This window comes from Ctenocephalides felis, unplaced genomic scaffold (genome assembly GCF_003426905.1).
Source record: "Ctenocephalides felis isolate EL2017-DRISC unplaced genomic scaffold, ASM342690v1 CF-g0.4_SCAFFOLD_03570, whole genome shotgun sequence".
Taxonomy (NCBI): domain Eukaryota; kingdom Metazoa; phylum Arthropoda; class Insecta; order Siphonaptera; family Pulicidae; genus Ctenocephalides; species Ctenocephalides felis.
In genome coordinates, this window is record NW_020539724.1 from 19752180 (window position 1) to 19776268 (window position 24089).

General features: G+C 29.0%; 1 protein-coding gene across 1 annotated transcript in view; it reads left to right on the forward strand.

The window, feature by feature from the left end:
* Nucleotides 1–22592, forward strand: part of LOC113383543 (sortilin-related receptor-like) — a 38230-nt gene extending 15638 nt beyond the window's left edge. The window contains 33 exon segments of the mRNA XM_026621802.1: nucleotides 2903–3062; nucleotides 3462–3577; nucleotides 4241–4409; nucleotides 4481–4740; nucleotides 5106–5412; nucleotides 5532–5748; nucleotides 5751–5905; nucleotides 6014–6239; nucleotides 6896–7009; nucleotides 7106–7456; nucleotides 7545–7688; nucleotides 7838–7996; nucleotides 8670–8869; nucleotides 8983–9172; nucleotides 9780–9953; nucleotides 10791–10965; nucleotides 11560–11670; nucleotides 12227–12425; nucleotides 12522–12729; nucleotides 12933–13095; nucleotides 13169–13196; nucleotides 13257–13413; nucleotides 13514–13659; nucleotides 14462–14874; nucleotides 14877–14925; nucleotides 14995–15202; nucleotides 15304–15467; nucleotides 17543–17768; nucleotides 17941–18278; nucleotides 19475–19770; nucleotides 19843–20039; nucleotides 21486–21707; nucleotides 22345–22592. Coding sequence (XP_026477587.1) covers nucleotides 2903–3062; nucleotides 3462–3577; nucleotides 4241–4409; nucleotides 4481–4740; nucleotides 5106–5412; nucleotides 5532–5748; nucleotides 5751–5905; nucleotides 6014–6239; nucleotides 6896–7009; nucleotides 7106–7456; nucleotides 7545–7688; nucleotides 7838–7996; nucleotides 8670–8869; nucleotides 8983–9172; nucleotides 9780–9953; nucleotides 10791–10965; nucleotides 11560–11670; nucleotides 12227–12425; nucleotides 12522–12729; nucleotides 12933–13095; nucleotides 13169–13196; nucleotides 13257–13413; nucleotides 13514–13659; nucleotides 14462–14874; nucleotides 14877–14925; nucleotides 14995–15202; nucleotides 15304–15467; nucleotides 17543–17768; nucleotides 17941–18278; nucleotides 19475–19770; nucleotides 19843–20039; nucleotides 21486–21707; nucleotides 22345–22403 — 6301 coding nt within the window. The 3' untranslated portion in view covers nucleotides 22404–22592.
* The last annotated feature ends 1497 nt before the right edge of the window (nucleotides 22593–24089 follow it).

Here is a 24089-nt window from a genome sequence, read left to right on the forward strand (position 1 = left end):
ATATGATGCTTTCAAAGGTTCTTTTATATAATTTCATGTCTAAAAAAGGCTGATTGATTTCGTCGTAAGGGTGCGTCCATTAATCACATGATCGAGTTTTTAAGAATTTTTTGACCCTCTCCAATCCCCTTGGCGATACATGGTGATTTTCAAACTTACCCCGTCTCCACCGAACATACGTGTATTTTTAGTTACGAGATAAAATCGTATTTTTTGAAAATATTGGGATTTAGAAAAAATCAGGTAGTAAAAATAAATAAACAAAAGTGATGTCTCCAACAATTGTCAGGCATCATGTGGAAGAAAGTCTTATCATCCTTGATATGGCTTTTCCAAGTCCTGATATCTTGGTGCATTCTTTTTCCTGCTATTTGACAACATCTCCAAGTCTTCCCAAAAACCGTTCTAAATGAGAGTACTGGCAATGAATTCAAATCCATTACATCAAATACATCAGTTTTTTATCTCTGGTCTCGAAATCCATGACAACATGGTAGGCAGAAGAGATGCTGATGGTTCTAGGTTGTTCACCATTAGCATGGATAGGGGTCGTGGTCGTAAGTAGACCCCATTACCTTTGGGGTATCGTATTTTATGACCATATGTGTTCTATTGCCTAAATTTATTCCATTGATATTTACCACACAGAAGTAACAGTCGTCGATTTCATTATAATGAAATCTTAATTCTGATTCTTTTATATAGCCTCTTGATAATGTAAAGTTAATTATTATTAATTAATATATACAAATTGTTTATAGTCCAGTCATTTAAGCTGAATTTAGGTAAGAATCTCGGAATTCGAGATACCCAGCTGTAAGTCTGTAAATACTTGTATTTTGCGCCCTAAAAGTTGTCTCAAATCTATATAGAAGGGTTTACGCAACATATGTAGGATTTGAGACAACTTTTAGGGTGCAAAATACAAGTATTTACAGACTTACAGCTGGGTATCTCAAATTCCGAGATGAACTTACTATAATGACTATTATTAATAATATTAGAACTGTTACACAAATGTAAATAAAAATAACTTTTATATTTTAAACCTGTAACATTAGAATAGATAACAATAATTATATTTTTGTCACGTATGACAAATGTAACAAACACTCTGTAACGACTTTGGCGTCGGAATTCATTTAGGTTTAATTTACTTAATACAAAATATTCAAGTAAAAATGTAGGTTTATGTGAAATGTACAGTTATACATGTGCATTGTTTGTTCTAACAATTCAGAGTACGTTAGTTACTTTATAAAAACATTAAATATTATGTATGAAAAAATTATTAAGCTATAGATATTTTGTTCGACATTACATATATTTATTACTAGAATCATTATTGCATCATAGCACATTTCCTTATTTATTTCAAAACATTATTATTAAAATTTAATATTCTTTTTAATGAGTTAAACGTATATTTATTAAATTATAATAGTTTTAGATCTACGCATATCTACTACTAGTTCTATGTAATTGATGGTTTGTCATTTTGTTTTTCCCTCACTTTTAGAAATATAATTGTTTAAATTATACTGACAGATTTTTAAGATACACAATGCAGATGCGTTTTACAATCTGAATTTATGGTTTTTTAATAACTAATATGTGGATCTTATATACAGTTAATCAATAGTTGGATAGACTTGGTTCTTAATATAAATATTTGCAGAAATGTTTCATCTTGAGAAAAAAATTCAGAAAGATCTAAATGTTACAGATTGCAATGAAAAATATAAATGTGAAAATTATAATGAAATAAATATATTATTTTATACTAACAAGCTAAATAACAAGACGTTAAAAAATAAAAAATTATGTGTTTATTCTTGGAATTAATACAATGGTTTGCAACTTTCCAGTAGAACCCCTGTTCTTTTACAAAAAATTGTTGCGTTTTTTTAATTTTTTCACAATCTAATTTCACAAATACTTAATTGATATTATTCTTCCTATTATTATTCTATTTTAGTCATTTATCAGACTGCTAATTAATACACAATATTAAATATACCTAAAAATAATTATTTTTTCATATCACTTCAATATTTCTGCTTTATTTTCAAAAATAGTATTTTGGAATCAGCTTACCCCCTTTGCAAGAGCATTTTCTCCACAGATTGGAAATCACCGTATTAATATATCTATATGAAAAATTAAATAGGATTTTGAAATTTTTTGAAAAGTATTATTTTATGCTTGAATCATTGAAAAGTAAATTATAAGGTAATATATTAATTCAATTTTTCGACGATCAACAATGTATTTTATTTATTTGAGTTTATGAAATACTGTAAACTCATAAATTTATATCCTTACTTTCAATTTTTAAATATGTGCCAAAATTAGCAGCTTATTATTGCAGAAAAGCACATTAAGAGTTTAAAAGTAATTTTTAAAAATCTATATTCTGAATTTGATAAATAATTTGTAATGTGAAATGTCTTATTTGTGATATGTTTTATGATATAGTTGAGACATTTTACTTAGAGTATATGTAAATAACGGTCATACACTGCTCATATGTTAATTTGCGAAAAAATGACGACTGTTTACAATATCGATTTATATTTACATTATAGGGATATGTGTTATATGTATATACAAACACTCACATACACAGACATATATATTAAAATATTTTACATTCCGTTCATCAAATTAAACAAAGTTAATATAGAAATAATTCTTTATACGATTCGACACTTGATGTGTTTCGAAATTTTCAAAACTTTTTCGAAATTTGCCAATCTGGAGCATCCTTTTGTCGTATATTATAATCTAGCTTGCTATAATCCTACCTAGATTTGTCAAACCCAGATCTTGATTTAAACTTACTTGTTTAATAATATATTATTCTAAAATGTTAGTTTGATATTAATTTATTTTTTTTTAGTTCGTTTTCCGTGATCTCTACTACAAGGTGTTGTTGTGACGAGGGACATGGCTGGAACTTTCATCAGGCGGGACATCCCATTTACACTTCCGATTTGTATTTCCATCCCGAAGACCCGGAAACATTTTTGGTGCACGACGAAGTTGATGAACAGAAAACGGTAAGATTTTATAGATACAATTATAATAGATATAAATGATAAAATTCGATACAATATTTATACAAATGCACTATGTTTTGATAAACGTTTTTCGAAACCAATCAAGATCTTCTTTGCTGTTTGTTTGTCTGTAAAATTGATAATCAATTGCTTATATTACCTGCAGTAAGATTTTATAAAAATGTTTTGAATTTTGTGTATTTTAATCCAGCTTACTGAAAAATATTTATTTTTACAATTTTTATCGAATAAAATCATTAACAAAATTTAATGATATGACTTATAATTAGTTAATGATAATAGGGTACGTTACATATTGTACAGCATTAATAAAAATGTATTTTAAATATTTATCATTAGAATGAGAATATTTATTAAAAATGTTTTTTATATTTTTAGTTGTACATAACGAGAAATTTTGGAGAAACATTTACACCCCTACAGAAGTATGTGAAGTCATTTGCATGGTCTTCAGGTTCTTCATCTGATGCATCAAATTATTCAGGTGGATCCAGGTAATAAGTTTATAAGTTTTTATATTTTTGTTTCTAGAACGTAGCATTTTCTCAACATTTTTCTGTTTTTTTTTTTTCAGTAATATTTTATATAGAATGTATCATTTTTTCAAACAATTTGCTATGTTTCTCTCAACTATATTTTAACATTTTATTGCAGTAAATATAAATTTCAGAAACTTATTGGCACAAAAAATATAAATAATATTTTTATGTTTTAAGATTTTTTATAAATCAAATAATATCAACTTTGTCAACAGCATAAGTCTCTTAATTTGTTGCTTTCTTATGTGTCAAAATTTTATTTTGGATATTGTTTCGTTATCATAATTATATTGTAAATATTTGAATACAAAAACGAGTATCTTTCAAATACTTCACATACCATTTTATGATGTTAATTCTGAACCATTTATGAAATATTTTAATCACATTGCTGAAACTATACTTTACTGCTAAATTTAGTATTTACATATTTATTTTTCTATATGGAAAAAGGTTAGACCTACTAATATAGTGCTTACTCTTAAAGTTCTTAGCAGTATAACTATTCTAAAATATACGGTCACTAAACAATTAACTCAAATATTCAAAAACTTAAATTTTTTACGATAACACAAAGAAGTAAGCATACATTTTCAGTGTTCATTTTTATAATTTCAGAATGACTTCTCCTTTGCCTTTGCTATTATATATTGAAAGAGCAGAACCAACGGACACAAGTACTGTTCTTACTGTGACCGCATTATCCCAGACAAATGTGTTGATTGGCAATGTCCAAGATTTCTTAGTTAGAGGAGACTTTATGTTCGCCACCAGGAAAAACAACAAGGTACAATATTTAATAAAACTATCATTTCAAACCAATGTTTGGAACTTAAACATAATACTATTTTTTTCCAGAACAATCTAGAACTACTGATTTCATATCGAAGAGCCCCTTTTGTAGTAGCTCATTTTTCATCAGAATTGAGCTTTCTAGCCATCCATGTGGCTGATGTGACAGATAGAAGACTGATGGTAGTGGGTGTTCATGGTGACACTGTAGCTCATCTCTATGTTTCTGAGAGCAATGAAGATTTCTCTAGAATTAATTTTGTTTTAAGCTTAGAAGGCATTTTGTGCCATGTTCCAAATAGTACGTGGACTGACACCTGGCTGAGGTAAGATAATTAAACAAATATACAAATTTCTTTATAAGAACAACATATTATAGTATAAAGTTTGTTTTTTTACAAAAAATATTAGTCTATATGTGTATGTATATTGCTATAACACATGTCATAGGTGGATATGAAGAATTTTTTTTACAAAAAATATTATTCTATATGTGTATGTATATAGATATAACACAATTCATTGATATGAAGACATTAAAGTCTTGCTAAAATTTTTCTTGTTGTCCATTTAGGATACATATAAAAAACTTTAATATTGATCAATCATATACTGTTTTTACAATTAAGATATATGTACTTATATCATCATTAATAAGTAATATAATTTTAATTTATGTCTTATTTTCCAGTGATATAGCAGAAGAATCATTTGCTGACTTATACCGTGTTGAGGGTCTTCTTGGAGTCTATATTGCGTCCCGCGTTCTTTCTACTTCTACATTCAATAACAATGCCACCAGTAGAGGCAGAACTCAACCAGTTATATCACCAGAACATTTATCCAGTGTGATAACCTTCGATCATGGTGCCACTTGGCGACCGATTTCTCCACCGCGACGAGATGACGATGGACATCCAATCAAATGCGACACCAACCTGGGATGCTCATTGCATTTGACTCAGAAATTCAGTCAGTTGTATCCTGTTACTAGATCGGTAATAAAGAAATCAAATTACAATATATATGTATGATTTTATTTCAAGGGTTTTCTGTAGATTACTTTTTTTTTATAGAGTGCACTAACTTGCTTCTATTTTTATTTTATCTATTGCAGGTTACAATACTCAGTTCCAAGTCCGCACCCGGCATCATTCTCGCCGCTGGTGTTATCGGACGCTCTTTAAAAGGTCATCCTGGTGTATTTTTAAGTCGAGATGGCGGTCTTACTTGGAAGCAAATTCTGAAAGACTATTATTTCTTCAATTTCGGTGACCACGGTGGCGTTTTAGTCGCCGTGAAGTATTTTAAGACGAGAGGCGAAACGAAACGTCTTTATATTCTACTGATGAAGGTGATACTTGGAAGAGTGTCGATTTCCATTCAAAGGATTTGAGAATTTATGGTTTGATGACGGAACCAGGGGAGAATACTACGGTTTTCACTATGTTTGGTTCAAGCCCTGGTCTACATCAATGGCAAATTATAAAGGTAATAAAATCTTAGTCAAAATACATACTTTGATTGATCATATTTAACATAAAAACGTACATGACGAAATTGACATTATATATTTCAATATTATCTCTTTCTTCTTAGGTTGATTTGGCAGCCGCTTTCGACCGTATGTGCACGCCCGAAGATTACAAATTTTGGGCTCCAGGAGGTCTTTCTGGTGTTTCAGAAATGGCATGTTCTATGGGATCCAAAGATACTTATCAACGAAGGATACCAAGGGCTAATTGCTATAATGGCAAAGATTACTCCAGACCGGTTAATAAAGAAGTTTGCGAGTGCGGAGCTCACGATTTTGAATGTTCTCCAGGTACTAATTATATTATTTGAGAAATATTTCTTTTTAACATCCCGTAGAGTAAGTTATTGTAATAGGCCGAAATCGGAATTGAAAATTTTTACATTTCTCGACGTTTTGAAGGTTTCTGAACATTTGGCATACTCAGAAAAATGGATGTGTGTGTATGTATGTATGTATGGATACAAATTTTCGCCCACGTTTCGGGCGTACGGATCAACCGATTTGAATGGTTTAAAAAACATTCGATTCCTATTGATAAGGAGATGTGCTGATTAGTTTTTGGCAAAGGCAGGTCCAGCAGTTACGGAGATAAGGAGCAAAGAGTGCAGAAAATAGAAATCGAGTTTTTGAGAGAACGGAGCATCCGATTTGAATGATCTAAAAACATTCAATTAGTAATGATTGGGAGAAGGGGTTATTAGTTTTCGCAAAGGCGGCCTAGCCATTTCGGAGATACAGAGCTAAATGTACAAAAAATGGCAGTTTTGAGAGAACTAAGCGTCCTATTTAATTGATTCAAAGAACTTTCTGCTTGTCTTAACAAAATAATTGATTTTCCAGAAGTTCCAGCAATTTGCCTTAAGACACGATGCCGTAATGCCTTAAGACAGAATTCCACTTACAGCAAGTTTGTATGTCTATTAATTGCTAAAACCATGTTTCAGGCTTTACTCGTAGTAGCCAACCGTTCCACTGCATAAAAAAACCTGAACTATCAGAGGATCCGTTTGCTGTTCCCGCCACTTGCAGACCTGGACAATTTTATAAAAGGACTAAAGGTAAAAAACTAAAAAAATATTAATTAGCACTCTTAATAAATTAGAAATCTCACATTGATTGATTTGCATATAATATCACTTTTTTTCTTCTTACAGGTTATAAAAAGATTGATGGAGATGTCTGTTTGGGCGGTTATGAGTACCTCTATGAACCAGCAACAATACCGTGTCCATTTGCTCCAACAAGAGAATTTTTAGTTATGGCTCAACGAGAGAAAATAATTCGCATAGATTTATCTGCACCAACTAATGGCACCATATCAAGGACAGGAATAGAAGTTTTTCCTGTAGATGGTTTGAAGAATGTTATAGCAATTGAGTATGATATGAAAAATGATTGTGTTTATTGGGCTGATATTGTCAATGATACAATTGGAAGACAGTGTTTGAGAAACGGAACTGAGGAGAGAGAGATTTTGGTGGAGACTGATTTAGCTAGTGTTGAAGGTGTGTATTTGTAAAATATTCAAAAATAACTCAAATAAAGTATTTTATAAACATATTTCTATTATATTCTTTCATATGTATGTCATAGGAATGTCATTGGATTGGATATCTCGATTATTGTACTTTGTTGATGGAATGAGACAAAAGATTGAAGCGATACATATTGATACAAATGCTTTTGGACGATTCCGGAGAACTATTTTGGATTCAAAGGTTCTTACAAAACCTAGAGGTAGAATACTTTTATATTTTTAATTGCTTTATTTTTATAATTTTGTACTATAATTGCTACTGTGTATTTTAAGTTATAATATATTTGTTTAATTTTTTCTTATCTAAATTAAATTTATTTTATTTATTTATTTGTTTTAATGATTTCAGGTATTGTTGTACATCCAGTGGCTGGCTATATGTTCTTTACTGATTGGGAGCCAATTTCCCCATCTATTTCAAGAGCAAATCTAGATGGAAGCGAAGTAACTCGGTTGTTTACTGCACCTGTTGTTAGTTGGCCCAATGGCATCACTGTAGATCATATCGGTATGCAAAAAATATTTTTAAATAACACTACTTAATAGTTAAACAATAATAAAATGTTTTTTACATTTAGTAACATTAATTGTTTCTTTATGTTTGTGATTTGCAGTGTAATAGAAAGTAAAAATATAATGGAAATGGAGTTTTGACAAAATTTTTTAAATTTAATTTTGTTGCCAACATATATTAAACTTTTATATATGACAATATATATTGTAATTTGATCAACATGATATTAAAATTATCTATCAAATGGTGGTCTATTTGGATTTGGGATTTGCAGTTCCATAAAAAGTAAAAATATAATGGAAACTCAGTTTTGAGAAATTTATTAAATTTAATTTTGCTGCCAACATGTATTAAACTTCTATATATGACAATATATATTGTAATTTGATCAACATGATATTAAAATTATCTATCAAATGGTGGTCTATTTGGATTTGGGATTTGCAGTTCCATAAAAAGTAAAAATATAATGGAAACTCAGTTTTGAGAAATTTAATTTAATTTTACTGCCAACATATATTAAACTTCTATATATGACAATATACATATATTAATTTGATCAACAATAATATTAAAATTATTGATTAAGTGGTGGACTCTTTAGATTGCATAACTATGAATAAACTAATGCATCACAGTTTAATATATTTTTTTATATTTTTATCAGCTGAACGCATATATTGGGTGGATGCTCAAGAAGACTATATTGCCAGTAGTGATTTGCATGGAAAACATTTTGAAAAAATTATGTCTGAAGAAGAACGAGTTACTCATCCATTTGCTGTAGCTGTTTTCAAACACACCATGTATTGGGATGATTGGAAAACCAGTGCTGTGTACAGTGCAGACAAAGATCATGGATTACAGGTAAACATATTAATTACTGTAATCTTTATTATTAAGGCATTAAAGCGTGATAAATTTGAGAAACCAATTTAAAGTTGTGATCACAATAATTTTTATGTAATTTTATTTTTCAGGTCCAAACAATTGCTAGAGATCTCCCTGGACTTATGGATCTGAAGATCTATGCCCACTCAATACAAGAAGGTACAAGCGCTTGTTCTCCCATGAGTAATGAGACAAAACCAAAATGCCCCTATACTTGTGTTAGCATGCCTAAAGGGCAATATAAGTGTTTGTGTCCTGATGGAATGGACGATATCGGAGGTAATTTGAATTCAAATTTTTATTACAAATAAAAGTTAAATATGATATAACAGATTAATCTAAATGAAGAATTTTATTTAAGAGATCTTAAGATGTACAGATATTTTAATAATAATTACATTTTGAGAAGTTTTTGGTTTTGAAGAACACATAAGTACAAATTCATGTTTCAAGTGTTTTTTTGAGTTTTTAATAGATTATCTATTATAATCATCTATTTTCTCTTCACACGCTTATCAAAACATATTTATTTATTTTATTTATTTATTTATTTATTTAAATATATAGCCCACAAATTTTTCCAAGAGGACTCAAAAATACAATTATTTTACATAATGAATAACAATTAAAATATATACAAAATTACAATATATAGTTAGTAACATAAAATGCTAAGATAAAATTACATATAATGCAGAATGTAACAATAATATTTATAAACAGAATAAGAAAATAATGAGATATTTGAAAGAAAATAAAAAGATTAACTTGTGCAGATGGAGATTATAACATATATCTATAATATACATTTATTTATCAATTTATCATATTGAGCTTTCTTGTGACATTATTTACCTGTTAGTAATCTGTTGTCTACTTGTTTTAGGAAAATGTTTGTGTCCTGGTGGATCCGCACCTTTCGCTAATAACACATGTCCACAGCAAGCAAATACCTGCCGACCAGACCACTTTACTTGTTCGAACGGTGTATGTATACCACTTTCACTTAGGTGCGATGGTGGACAAGACTGCGGGGATGGAAGTGATGAATTAAATTGCGGTAAGAATTTAATAATTCATAGGTAATTTAAGTTTTTTATTTAATTATTTATTTATTTTACAAGCCGTCGGTATATTTAATATTATAATAAGGCTTAAGTCATTATTTTATAGGTTTAATATAATTTATTTAATTATTAGCTATTTTATTACTAAATTTATTTACTATAAACTTATTTATATTTAGTTAATTATAATTATTTTTAAATATAACTACTTTGTTTGTTGCAAGTGTTTTTAAAAATTTAATAAGTATTTTAATAAGCTTTACAATACTTTTACAATATTAACAAATTTTAGGTTATTTTATGATATTTTAACAAATTTAAGTGTCTTATATTATTGTAATTATTATTATTAATAATAATAATAATATTATCATTATCATTTTTATTATTATTGTTAAATATTTTTACAATTTTTTTTTCTTTTACAAATTTTTAGGTATTTTGATGAAGGAAATATTTTGTTTCACAATTTTAAGTGTTTTTAAAATATAAGTTTTTGGTTAACTAATTATTAAGTATTTTAACAATAACAGTCAAATAAAAAATTAAAATTTTGTTTCACAATTTTAAAGTGTTTTAAATTATAAGTTTTTAGTTAACTAATTATTAAGTATTTTAACAATAACAGTCATATGAAAATAATAATTAGAAGAAAATATATATATATATATATATATATATATATATATATATTTTATAATACTGATTGGCACAGTTTTACCTTTATATTAAGGAAATTTCTAATATTGCTGTGTAGTTGGCAAATCATCATGAGGGTTGACGGTGCTAAATATTATATTATTATTTAGTAGACATTATTTTTTTTAAAGCTTTGGCAAGCAATGCAAGTGGTTGTGGTGTGAACATGTTCCGTTGCCAGGACGGAGGCTGCGTACCACGACATTGGCGCTGCGACTCTGATCGTGATTGCAAAGATGGTAGCGATGAAGCTAATTGTCAATATGCTGAATGCTCTGCTGGTGAATTTAGATGTGGAAATGGAAGGTTAGAATTATTTAGATTCTGCTTATTTACAATGTAGCAAAGAGATGATTTTAACATAGGTTAAAGATATTTTTTTCTGACATATTTATTTATAAATACTTCAACAATATAAATTGTAAATAACTTTAATATAATATTCTTGTTTTGATTAAACATTACAAAATATTTTGATCATTAATAATTACATTCAATGTGGATCTTTAGAGCAATACATTGAATAACATTGAATGTGTGTTCTTGGTCTTTTTTTTCTTTTGTTTGTATTTTTTTTAAATTACTAGGCTTATAAGCAAGTATTATTAGCCATATGCATAATTGCATACTTAAAATCACTTTAAAATAACATTAACTTCTCAGTTTTAATCAGTTGATATTATTTTCCTAGCACTTTTCTTGTTTGATATTCAGTTTATTGTATCTTTATATTCTTTTTTCTTACTTAACTACGTTTTATAATAGAACTGTTTTAGGTTTGATTGACAAAAATAAATAGTTATAGTAAAATTTTTTCTCCTTTTCTTCAACAGTGCCTTAAGCATGCCACTGTTTTAATATAGATGGTTTCTATTTTATTAAAAAATAATATTTTTCCAGGTGCATCTCTTCAAAGTGGAAATGTGATGGCGAAGATGATTGTCGTGATGGAACAGATGAGAAAGATTGCCCATCTCGTGCTAATGTCACATGTAAAGCAGATGAATTCAGGTAATTTTTAAATTACTTTTATGGTTTGTTTTTACTATTTCATTAATTACTTCGAATTGGTTTTTAACTTATGTTGATGTGAATTCAGAATTTATTTTAGGTTCATATCTTTTTCTACATTATGTCTATTGTAGATACATTTTATTATGAATTGAACAAATAATTTAATCTAAATCAATTAACTCAAAGTTGAAAATGTACAAAATTTTATATATTGGATTCTAGTAGAGTAAATGACCAGATTTAGATTTAGTAGGATTAGTTTTGTTACAGTTACAAAAACTACAATAATATAAAACCAAAACGTTCAGGAAAATAATAAGATTAGTTATATAATGATATCTACAATATAATGATTCAGAGTTAAAATTGATTAATATCTTGATATGCTTTTGCTAGTAAGATATCTTGCATGAAATGTTTAAATCTCTAATCTGGAAAAAGGTGTTTATAAGTTACTTTTATTATATTTGGTGCTACACTATGATAAATGCAGTAAAGTGTCTGTTGGTATGTTTTCACTTTCTATTATCATATTTTTTTTTATTTTTAACAGATGTAATTCAACCAACACTTGCATACCTAACTCTTGGCGATGTGATGCTGATACTGATTGCCCTGATGCTTCTGATGAAAAAGGTTGTGCCAATATTACAATCACAAACAATGGTACTTGTGAAGAATGGCAATTCACATGCGCCGATGGACTTTGCGTTTATGCAACATTCAGATGTGACGGAGCTCCTGATTGCAGGGTAAGATACAATATTTACTTCTCTGCTCTTTATACATTTTTAATTATAACTGTAACATTTGGATGATAAAACACCATATTGGATTTTCTTTTGCAGGATGGAAGTGATGAAGTAAATTGCACTACGATTTTGCCAGCCTTGGGACCAACTTATACAGAAAAGCCACGTCCAAGTTTCCAGTCCCAAGAAAATTGCGTCGATTGGATGTTCAAGTGTGCAGAAGAAAGAAAGTGCATTCCATACTGGTGGAAATGCGATGGGGTCAACGATTGCGCTGATGCATCTGACGAACGGGGCTGCGGAGGTAAATTTATAATTGAAATATAAAAAGGCAATTTTATATACTGTAAAATATATTTAGTTGTTGCCTAATTGTTAGTTTGACACCAGACTTAATGCATTAACAATACAAGATTATAAAATATTTTATGCTAATATCATTTAACTTATTTTTTATGCTTATTGATGAATTCAATTTTAATACTTCATTTTTTTTTTTCTTTATAGACCGAACAGGAATATCATCAACTTTCAGGCCACAGACCACATCTTCTACATCTAATAGGACAGGTCCATCAACTACTAGTAGATGTGTTGACCGTGAATTCAAATGTGATTCTGGTGAATGCATACCCCAGTCTTACGTTTGTGATGGTTATCAAGACTGCAGGTAAAATGAATAACTATTTCTATTTATTTTTTTACATTTGTGCACTATTCAATAACAATATAAATATTATTAGGAGTGGTGATGATGAATTAAGATGCCTTGTGTCTTCAAATAATCTGAGTGGTTGTAGTTTATCAAGTTCTTCAGAAGAATCTAGTGAGGATGGTTCTCATCACAAGGAAACTAAAGGTTTTAGATGTAGAATGGATGGCACTTGCATTCCCAAAGAAGTTGTTTGCGATGGTCACGTTGATTGTCCAGATTCCAGTGATGAACTTGGCTGCTTAAGCCATAATAAAACCGAGCATACAAGTCAAGGTAAGATATTTAACTAATATGATTTTTGAAATAATAAAACTTGGTGATATTATTCGTCGGCGCGAAAAATCTAGAAAATTAAGTTTTATTATTGTTGCAGAAAAACAACCAACTTTGTGTTCACGTGGCTATTTTGCTTGTGCTACTGGTGAATGCTTGGCACAGACCAAATTCTGTGATGGCAAGCAGGATTGCTATGATGGATCTGATGAATCTAATTGTGAAGGAAGAAAACGAGTATACCAGGTAAAATTTACCTAACTATTTATATGATTTACTTCTGTATCTTTATTTATTTATTTATTAATTTTACAAGCCGTCAGTATAATAATATTATAATAAGGCTTAAGTCAATGTTTTATAGGTTTATTATAATATAATTAATTATTAGCTATTTTATTATTTATTTATTATTTAATTTATTTACTATAAACTTATTTATATTTAGTTCATTTTAATTATTTATAAATATAACTAGTTTGTTTGTTGCAAGTATTTTTTTAAAAAATTTAATAAGTATTTCGAAGTATATGACATATTAGTCATATTATTATTATATCACTATCATTTTCATTATTTTTGTTAAATATTTTTACAATATAAGTTTTTTTTTTTTACAAATTTTTAGGTATTTTGATGAAAGAAGTATTTTTTTTTCACAATTTTTTAAGTGTTTGTAAAATATAAGTTTTTAGTTAACTAATTATTAAGCATTTTAACAATAACAGTCGTATAAAAAAAAATTAAAATTTTGTTTCACAATTTTAGGTGTTTTAAATTATAAGTTTTTAGTTAACTAATTATTAAGTATTTTAACAATAACAATCATATGAAGATAATAATTAGAAAAAAAAAAAGTCAATATTTTGTATCTCAATTTTTTAGTGTTTTTTTTTTTAATTATAAGTTTTAAATTAACTAATGTAAAGTATTAAAAGTATTTTAACAATAATAATCATATAAAATTAAAAAAAAATTTTTAGCTATCTTTTGCTAGCTAAAGTTAGCTGTATCTTCCTAATTTGTATAAATATTAATTTTGTTTCAGATTCTCCTTATGGGCGTCGAAGATCGCAGCATTAACTCATCCAGCTTGCTCCTCTACTGGTCTTTACCCAGAAATACAAAAGATGTAAAACTCGAATTCTTACCCTCCATTACCCCCATCTCCAGCAATCAAGAAACATGGACAAACCACACCAGTTGGCTTGAGCAATCTGAACACCGATTTTTGAATCTCAAACCATACACTAATTATAACATGACAGTTTATGTCAGAGTAAAGAAAGTCGACAAAAGTGATAAGAAAGGTGATTCAAATGGTGTAGAAGTTGCGCCTATCAAATTTGTCAATGCCACTACATCAGAAGGCATTCCTGATAGCCCAACTAATGTGAAATTACTTCAACAAAATGGATCAAATATTCAAGTCACTTGGGAAGAGTCTAAGAATGTAAATGGCATTTGAGAGGTTATACACTATTTGTGTCACCTCCTACACCACCAAGACAGGTCAGTTAATAATTTAATTGTATCATATTCAGATTTTGCATTTCTGTATAATTATTATATATATTTTAGTATCAAATACCTGCTCAAACAACATCTTACACTGTTAGAGGTGATTTCAAACCAGCAATGAAATATACATTCTGGCTTGTAGCTCGTAACACATTAGCTTTATCAGAAAACTCTAATACTTCTGAAATTGTTTTTGATGGGGATTCAGTGTTTAGTGATCGCATCAGAGGATTACATGTTGTTAACGTTGCTGGTGATAAAGATAGAGGTATGTCATAATAGTGTTTCATTTCACAGTCCTGAGTAATAGGGCAGTTTAGAAATTAATTCAAATTTAATTTTAATCTTTAATGTTAATATCTTTTATAGGAGTATCGAGCATATCACTGTCTTGGGACCCTGTGAAAAATGTTGATGGCTACAGTGTGCAAAGAATTTTACCTCTTCCATATCCAAAATTGGAACCTGTATTTGTTAAGAAGAACGAAATTGTCATCAAAAACGCTAGTCCTGGAGTTGAACACGCCATTTCAGTATGTCATCTATTTATATAAAGAAAATTCATAAAATTTATTATAATTTATAAGCTTATTAACTTCCCGAAGGAGAAAAAAAATCAAAATTCATCAAAAAATCCGATTCTCTAATTTCATGTTTTCTCGACGTTTCAAGCCATTCTGAATCGAATGAGACCAAATTTGGTAAAAGTATATGTGTGTGTGTGTGTGAACAGATTTTTTGCCGTAAATCGACGTTTTCTCGAAAACGGCTGGGCCGATTTCAAAAATTTAAAAGCCATTTGATGCACCTCGACGAGAACTATTGTTTGTCAGTTTTGTGCGAAGATCGACCAAGCCGTTTCTTTATAAATCGCAGAAAAGTGAACAATTTTTCGTCTACGTTTTAGCCCGCAATTCTGAATCGATTTTGAAAATTCAAAAACCGTTCGAAAGATATTGGTTGGGAATCATGCTGATTAGTTTTTGGTAGAGATCGGCCGGGCCGTTTTCTTGTAATAAAGTTTAAAAAAAAAAAAAATTCGACGATTATTATGATTATTTTTTTGACGGTAGATACCATAGTCTTCTAGATCATACTAAAATATTACAGCCGTACGACAACTGGTTCAGCTTTAAAAATTCGTCAAAGTTTGCAAAAATTGGTATCGTTTTTTTGGCATTTGTCAAAATTAGACTTTTGATCGACGTTTTCTCAAAAACGCCTGAACCGATTTTAGAAATGTACCTACCTATTGTTTGTCAGTTTTGTGCGACGATCTGCCAAGCCGTTTCTTTGCAATTTGAAAAAAAGTGTTTAACTTTTCGTCCACATTTAAGCTCATCCTACCGAACCGATTTTAAAAAATCAAAAACTGTTCGAAAGAAATGAGTTGGGAATGGTACTGATTAGTTTTAGGTGAAAATCTACCGAGCCGTTTTCTTGTAATTACCTGTTGAAAAAAAATTTAAGCCGATTTTCATGAAATTTTTTTTGACTATATACATCATGGTCTTATAGAACTTACTGTAATATTGCGGCCTTACGACTAGTAGTTTAATTTTAAAATTTTGTCAAACTTTGCTAAAATTATTATCGTTTTTTTTAAAGTAGGATTAATGAAGTATATTATTAACTTCCCGTAGGGTAAGTTATTGTAATGGGCCGAAAATCGGAATTGAAAATTTTTACATTTCTCGACGTTTTGAAGGTTTCTGAACGTTTTGGCATACCTCAGAAAAAATGGATGTGTGTGTGTGTGTGTGTGTGTGTGTGTGTGTATGTATGTGTGGATACAAATTTCCCGTCACGTTTTAGGGCGCACGGATCAACCGATTTGAATGGTTCAAAAAACATTCGATTCCTAGTGATTGGGAAAAGAGCTGATTAGTTTTTGGCAAAGGCAGGTCCAGCCGTTTCGGAGATACGGAGCGAAGAGTGCAGAAAATAGAAATCGAATTTTTGAGAGAACGGAGTATCCGATTTGAATGATCTAAAAAACATTCAATTAGTAATGATTGGGAGAAGTGTTTATTAATTTTTGGCAAAGGCAGGCCCAGCCATTTCGAAGATACGGAGCTAAATATGTAAAAAATGGCAGTTTTTGAAAGAACTAAGCGTCCGATTTAAATGATTCAAAGAACTTTCTGCTTGTCTTAACAAAATAATTGATTTTGGGTTTTTTTTTTTTTTTTTTTTTTTTTTTTTTTTTTTTTTTTTTTTTTTTTTAGTATTTTGTATATCGAAAATATTTCAGATTTTATTTTTAATTCTGACTATAGTTCTAATATACTTTAGAAATAATTTCAACTCTGCAATTCGGTTTATATAATTCTTATAAATATTAGACAATGTTACAATATTTATAATAATCTATTTGAAAACATTCAGTATTCCTCGAACATTTCGTTACGGTGCGGGAAGTTCCAGCAATTTGCCTCAAGGCACGATGCCATAATTGCCTCAAGACAGAATTCCACTTACAGCTAGTTTACACATTTTTTTGATTAAGTCGATTATTTACACATATCGGGAAGTTTATGTAACTTGCCTCAAGGCTAAATACCAAACCAACTAGTTATACATTATAATTATTTATTATTTTTTCTAGGTTTCTGCAGTAAGGAAGCAATATCATTCTATGTCTAGTTCCATAACTGTTGCCACTCCAGGAAGAAATTTCCCAGATGCTACAGCTATTCAAGCTCGTCTTATCAAGCCTGCAGCTGGCAGTAAATCAGAAATTGGTGTAGCTAAAGTTACATGGGAGGCACCAGGAAAGGCAAAATGGTGGTATGCGGTTTATTATGGCAGAAACATGCAGGAGCTATTAGAAAGTAAGTAGTGAAAATTATGTTTTATCAATAATTTCAAGTTTTGTTGCTTTGTTTAATTATTTCAAATTAGTTGACTATGCAAGCACTATTTATTCTTGCTGCTTGATACCTTTATCAATTATTACTTTTTACATTACTTTTAATTTTCTAATTTCCATCTTTTTTTTTCCAGAACCTCGTCTCATAACCAAGAACCTAACCGCCACCATCCGCGGATTAGAGCACTGCTCCTCATACTTTATAGCAGTTGGTGTTTTAGCTGGTGATGGTGCTTCAGGAACCTCATCTGGTGACTTGGATAGTTCTCTGGGATCTCTTGGTGCACGATGGGCTCCAGGACCTCTTAGTACAGCTGGTTCTGGCACTCTCGACACACCTTATGATCCAAAAGCTCCAGTCAGGGATTTGAAAGCTACTGTTGTTGAGACTAATGGAGTGGTCAATAGGAAAGGATTGCTCATCACTTGGAAACCAAGCTGTGATGTTATCACTCAACCCGTGGGATATGTGGTAGGAAAAAGATTCTCTCTCTTACTTTAGATTAGGGAATGCAATACCGGTATACCGGTAACCGAATTACCGGTAACCGCCCGATTTTTCGGCGGTATTTTTACCGGTATTTACCCCAAAAATACCGGTATTTTCGGTATTTTTACGTAAGCGCTATTTGATAATAATACACTAAAGTTTAAATTTCTCAGAACAAATTTATCTTTAAATTCTATAATCGCATAAACAGTATGTCCTCAAGTGATTCTATAGGATGAACAAATGTCAAATATTATCTTAACTCGTCATTAAACTGAGTATTTATTGCTTTACTAAGGGCTTCATATCGTGTTACAATAAATAGAATTGGACTGATAGATAATGATGTTTGTTTAATCTTATGTGAAAATGTAACGGTTTTTTAAGTGATATTTCCGCCAAAATATTTTATATCATACAGATTACCTCTGCGTAATCTTTATTTTTTTCTAACTTTGTACGTAATAATTATGATAATTACTAAATATTTTTGCTTCTTATTACAAATATAAAATATTATTTTTCAAAAACGTTTCGAAGTTTGAAAATACTATAGAACCATCATATTATTTTAAATAACAATACTCAACAATTATAGTAACTTATTATTTATCTCAACAAAGTATCCGACGGAAATTATTTTTTAAAATATTGGAGTTTATGCTAATTTAATACATCGGATTATATGCAGATAATACACTTTATTATAATAATGTAATATGATCTTTTATGAGTTTTTGGTCTTTCTTACTCTAAGTTTGTTTTTGGTAAAAGTACTCAATATACTTGATAGTGATAATGAATTAATTAAATTGGATATAATTTTGTTAAATTATTATTTATAAAAATAAACTTATTGTTTTATTTTATTGTTTTTATTGTTTAGTTGAATATAGTTGTAGTTGTATATACATTTTTTTATATTTGTACTAGTAACTTTCAATTTTGTTTACGTTTGTTTAAGATAATAAAAATACCGGTAATTTACCGGTATTCCGGTTTTAAAATGAAATTGCCGAAATACCGGTATTGAAATTTTCTATCGGTATTGCATTCCCTACTTTAGATACATTGAATTTTCATGACTTTAGTTTATGACACTGTTACAAAGATGTTGTTACCATGTATTATAAGTTTTTTAAATTATTAGTATTTTTGTTATCTGTTTTTGTTTACAGGCTGAAATAATAGAATTGACCACCAACGAAACATTCCGCTTCGAATTGGCAGCAGTTTCCAACAGAACGCTTTCCCATCTTGTGGAACCTGTATTATACGGCGCCAATTATCGGATTCTCGTCAGAACTTCTGGTGATGGATTGACATCGAAAGGTCCAGCCGCAGATTCTGAAATTACCGTACAAGGACCCCCATTACCGGTTCCACATCAACTGCAGATGTGGAGGCAGAGGAACAGCTCTTTCTTGGTGCAATGGAAAGATGTCAAGATGCCTGATGAAATTAGTTCCATTAAGTAAGGAAAAGAAGGTTTTTGTTTAAATTAATTTGACAAAATTGAATTAATACCTTCTTGGATTTTTTGCAGATTCAAATATGTGTTGTGGGTGTCGACAGGTAAACAGGTTGATACAAAGACTGGCAAGAATTATACTCTATCAGAATCAACGTTAATTCTTGATTCTTTGGAAGAAGGACAGATTTATTCAATGGCTGTGCAAATCCAAACTGAACAAGGAATGCTTTCTGAATTAAGTGAAGTGGAATCGATTCAAGTACCATTAGGTATGATAACCATTACTTTCTTTTTTGTTAAAGATTATAATGTTTTTTTTTTCAAACCTGACATAATATTTATAGTTTATACTCTTTTTATTTATATATAATAATTGCTCTCATCTTTGATACAAGAAATAGAGGTTGTTGCATTCTAACACTTGTATCTTTTTTCTTTAACAAAAAATCAGTATATTAAAAACAACTGATTCAAAAATGCTTTATTCATAACTTGTAACAGTTCTATTATTTTATTTAGATTTATATAATCCAACAATGAATGTTAAAACAAGTTACATCTAAAAAAAAAAGAGTGCGCGTAAGATCCACACGCGATTGAAGTGAAACTTATTTTGCTAAATAAATACTTCATATAACAATTTTAAATAATGTTTATTAGTAATATGGTAACACTTGTGATGGACACATTTATTAGTGTCAACCATTATACACATTTATATAATGATAAATTATAAATTATATATTTATAATAGCATTAAAAATATGTTTAATATTTAAAAACAATGTCATTAAAGTCATACTTGAAATATGACATGATCGGTTTGTCATTGTAATTAGCATTTAGAAATGAACGTTCATTAGAGAAATGAAGTAATTGATAATTAATAAATTCTATAATATTTATTCACACAGTGGATTATGTTAAACAACGCCTAAACAAATATTGTTTTCGCAACTTCACTCATCATGCATTTGTGTTTGAAGAACTTTATGTGATTAAAATTAACATACATTCATTGACTGCTTGTATTGTTTTACTTTTTTGCTGGCGATATAATTTCATTCTTTGAACAGCTGTAATATCTGTCTTGCCTAAAAAATATTTTCCATTTTAATAACTTCAAAGATTTATAGAAACTACGAATAATATAGGAATGATTTCTAATCAACAAACTTACGTTTAGTTGACGGCACAAATGTTTAATTTGTTTTATTATTTTCGAGAAACGGGTAAAATATTCTTCTGATTCAGGCATTAAATCAAGATTAGTACTATTTTAAAATTCTTATTTATCAATGCCGATTTCCTTGTTGATATCGGTACGCATACAACGTTGATGTCTAATCACAATCGACCCGTATAGAAACGATCGAGAGCGAATGACGAACAGTTCGGGCGTAACGGACTTCCGTTGCATTTGGTAATTTTCTTTTGTTGAAAATAAGGGATGAGAGTAAATGCCTTCTTTTTTAAGCTTAAATCTAGGAAAGGGCGAGTCCAGTTTGACTATTGCTATTCATTCTGTGAAATCCAAACCAACACATAATCAATTCTTAACAAACAAATAATTATCAATTGTGTTAGTAATTCCTGGTATATTCTTAATAAATACAAATTTTTCATGATTTTTCTAGACTTCTGTCATTTGCATTTTAAATGCACCAAATGTATTACCATTCATGTTCTATATTAAGCAAAATATCTTTTACCAGGAACGTGGTCGTTGTTCTCTTACGACGAATCTAGTGGCAATGGCGGTTCCACATGGCGTGTGGCTGCACCAGTATTGATCCTGGTGACTTTAGCTGTATGCACCGCCGCCGCTGTTCTCGTTTGGAGGCATCGAAGGGCGCAGAATAGTTTCACCAGATTCGCAAATTCTCATTACGACACGAGGACTGGTGCTACTACTATTGGCGCAGGAGGAGTTTTAGGTAAGAAAATTTTCAGGGGTAACATTATTATAAAAACATTTTTTTTAACTGTTAAATAATTAACATCTAGCAATATTGATAAATAATAACAAATTTAAATAAATAAGAGTGCAAAGAATAGAATTTACATGAAAATAATATCCGTATTATGATGAGTTAATATAAAATAAAAGCAAATATGAATAAAAATAAAATAATAAATAATATAAATAAAATTTCTGAATAATAAAATAACATTAGAAAAACAATGAAATATAACATAAAAAACATAAAAGCATTTAATTAACTATTGATATGATACAATGCAAATGTGAAGACATTTGGTAGACAATGGTTTACTTTATAATTCTTAAACAATATTTTAATTATTTTCAACAGTTGTTAGCATTAATTATTTATAACTTCAGCAATAATACATTGTTTTACATATGTTTTTAAACATTTTGCAGATAAAGCTTTTACTTTTTTTAGAAAATTACCAAGTTTTTTTGTATTGTAAAGGAAATGTTTTACTGATAAATAGCGTTCAATTGGTTAAAAGATTTTGAATACTTGGTTTCTGATTTGAATGTTGGTCTATAACTTTTAATAAAACTATTATTTCTTTTCATTATATAAATATTAAGTTTTATTTTAGATGACGATGTTCCTGATATAAGGCCGTTCTCCGACGACGAACCTTTGGTTTTAGCGTAGACCAAAATTGTGTAAGCGCTGTATAATAAATCATATTTAAGTATTGTTTTGAATTAATAAACCTATTTCGTTGTTGGCTTCTAAAATCATTTTAAAATATTCAATAATGAAATAAAAACTACGAAGTATTCGATTTTAATATCATTGATTTTAGAGCTCAAGTTAATATTTGTTTTTAAATATCACACTGAATGAATCAATGAATTTAATATAATTATTAATCAAAACCGTTTGTACTAGTTTTTTAAATAGTACCCCACATTTAAATATTAATTTTTAAGTGATAAGTGGTAAAGACAAGGTTCTGTGATTAAATTAGTAAGTAGTTGTAGTGAAATGTTATCAAGTCATACTTTGAGTTGTTAGAAGAGAATGTTGATTTTATGTTTTTTCTATTCATATGCCTGCATACCATTTTAAAAATGTATATATTTGTAAGTTTAACGGAATATAATGAATTGTATGTGCAATTTTCACCGAGGCCAAACAAACCAAGATCTAGGTTGCATTCAATTTGTTACAATATAATGAAATGATTAGTTAATTTGCGAAAACTTTTCTTCGTGTAAATATTGCTAAATTTGGAATGAAGTCTGTGGTCCAAGATACATTTTTCTATTCTAATTCATAGAATTCTAAATTTACAAATTCTTAATTTTAAATGATTCATTTTATGTAGTATGTTATTCCTTGCTTTTTTCAAATTTTATTTTATTATTATTATTATTATAACTTTTTTTATTATCGCACGTTTAATTCTAAATCTATTTCTAATCTTACCTTTTCTTAATTGCATTATTTCTTAGACGATAAAAATAATGTGCTTTGTTAATTTTCTGGGAAATAGTTCCATTAATTTAAATTTGTTTTCTCGGTTTGATAAATATCAATCTAATATCAGTTTTTTTTAATAGATCTTTGGACATGAATATTTACTAGTTTTTTAACTTTTCAATTATCAAATGACTGTATTCATGGTTACTATTAGAAAATTAACTAAAGCATTCTGATCTTTTTGGATATGAAGTGTGAGTTATAATTATAGAATGAGGCAAAAAGAGTTTTTTTCAGTATTTGTAAGTTGATTTTTTTATATTGCTATTGTATAAAATTTTTAAATGAATGTCATTAAGAAAGATAATAGAAGTAATATAGGGATTAGACTGATTGCTTCAAATTTGTACGAAGATATAAATATAATGAACTACTGTATATATTATACTAATTAAAATAATTTACATTACGTTTTGTTATAAATTTAGATAGGATGAAATCTTTTCAGAACGACTAACACCTAGATGATTATATTTTTACAGTTATTGAAATTGAAAAGAATTTTAAAATCGCAATGGAAAAGTGAAGACTGTTCAAGCCCAAAATATAAATTACATTTTAAATCACGAAGTAGAATGAATGTATTTATTAAATCAATTAGAATTAACTTTTTTTCGTTGCAAGAAATGGTTGAAAGTCAATTGTTTAGATTTAAAATGTAAATGTTCTTACATAACAAGTAAAAATTTGATGGCTCATTTTGAAAAATTGCTGAATGTCTTCTCTTCATTACTTTTCACACAATCTTAAAGCAAAATTCTACTTACACCTAGTTATATAAATCAAAGATTCTTGCAGCTTTTTTACTTAATTTTTAAAAACTTTAATGAACCAAAGGCAAATTTTGCTTAT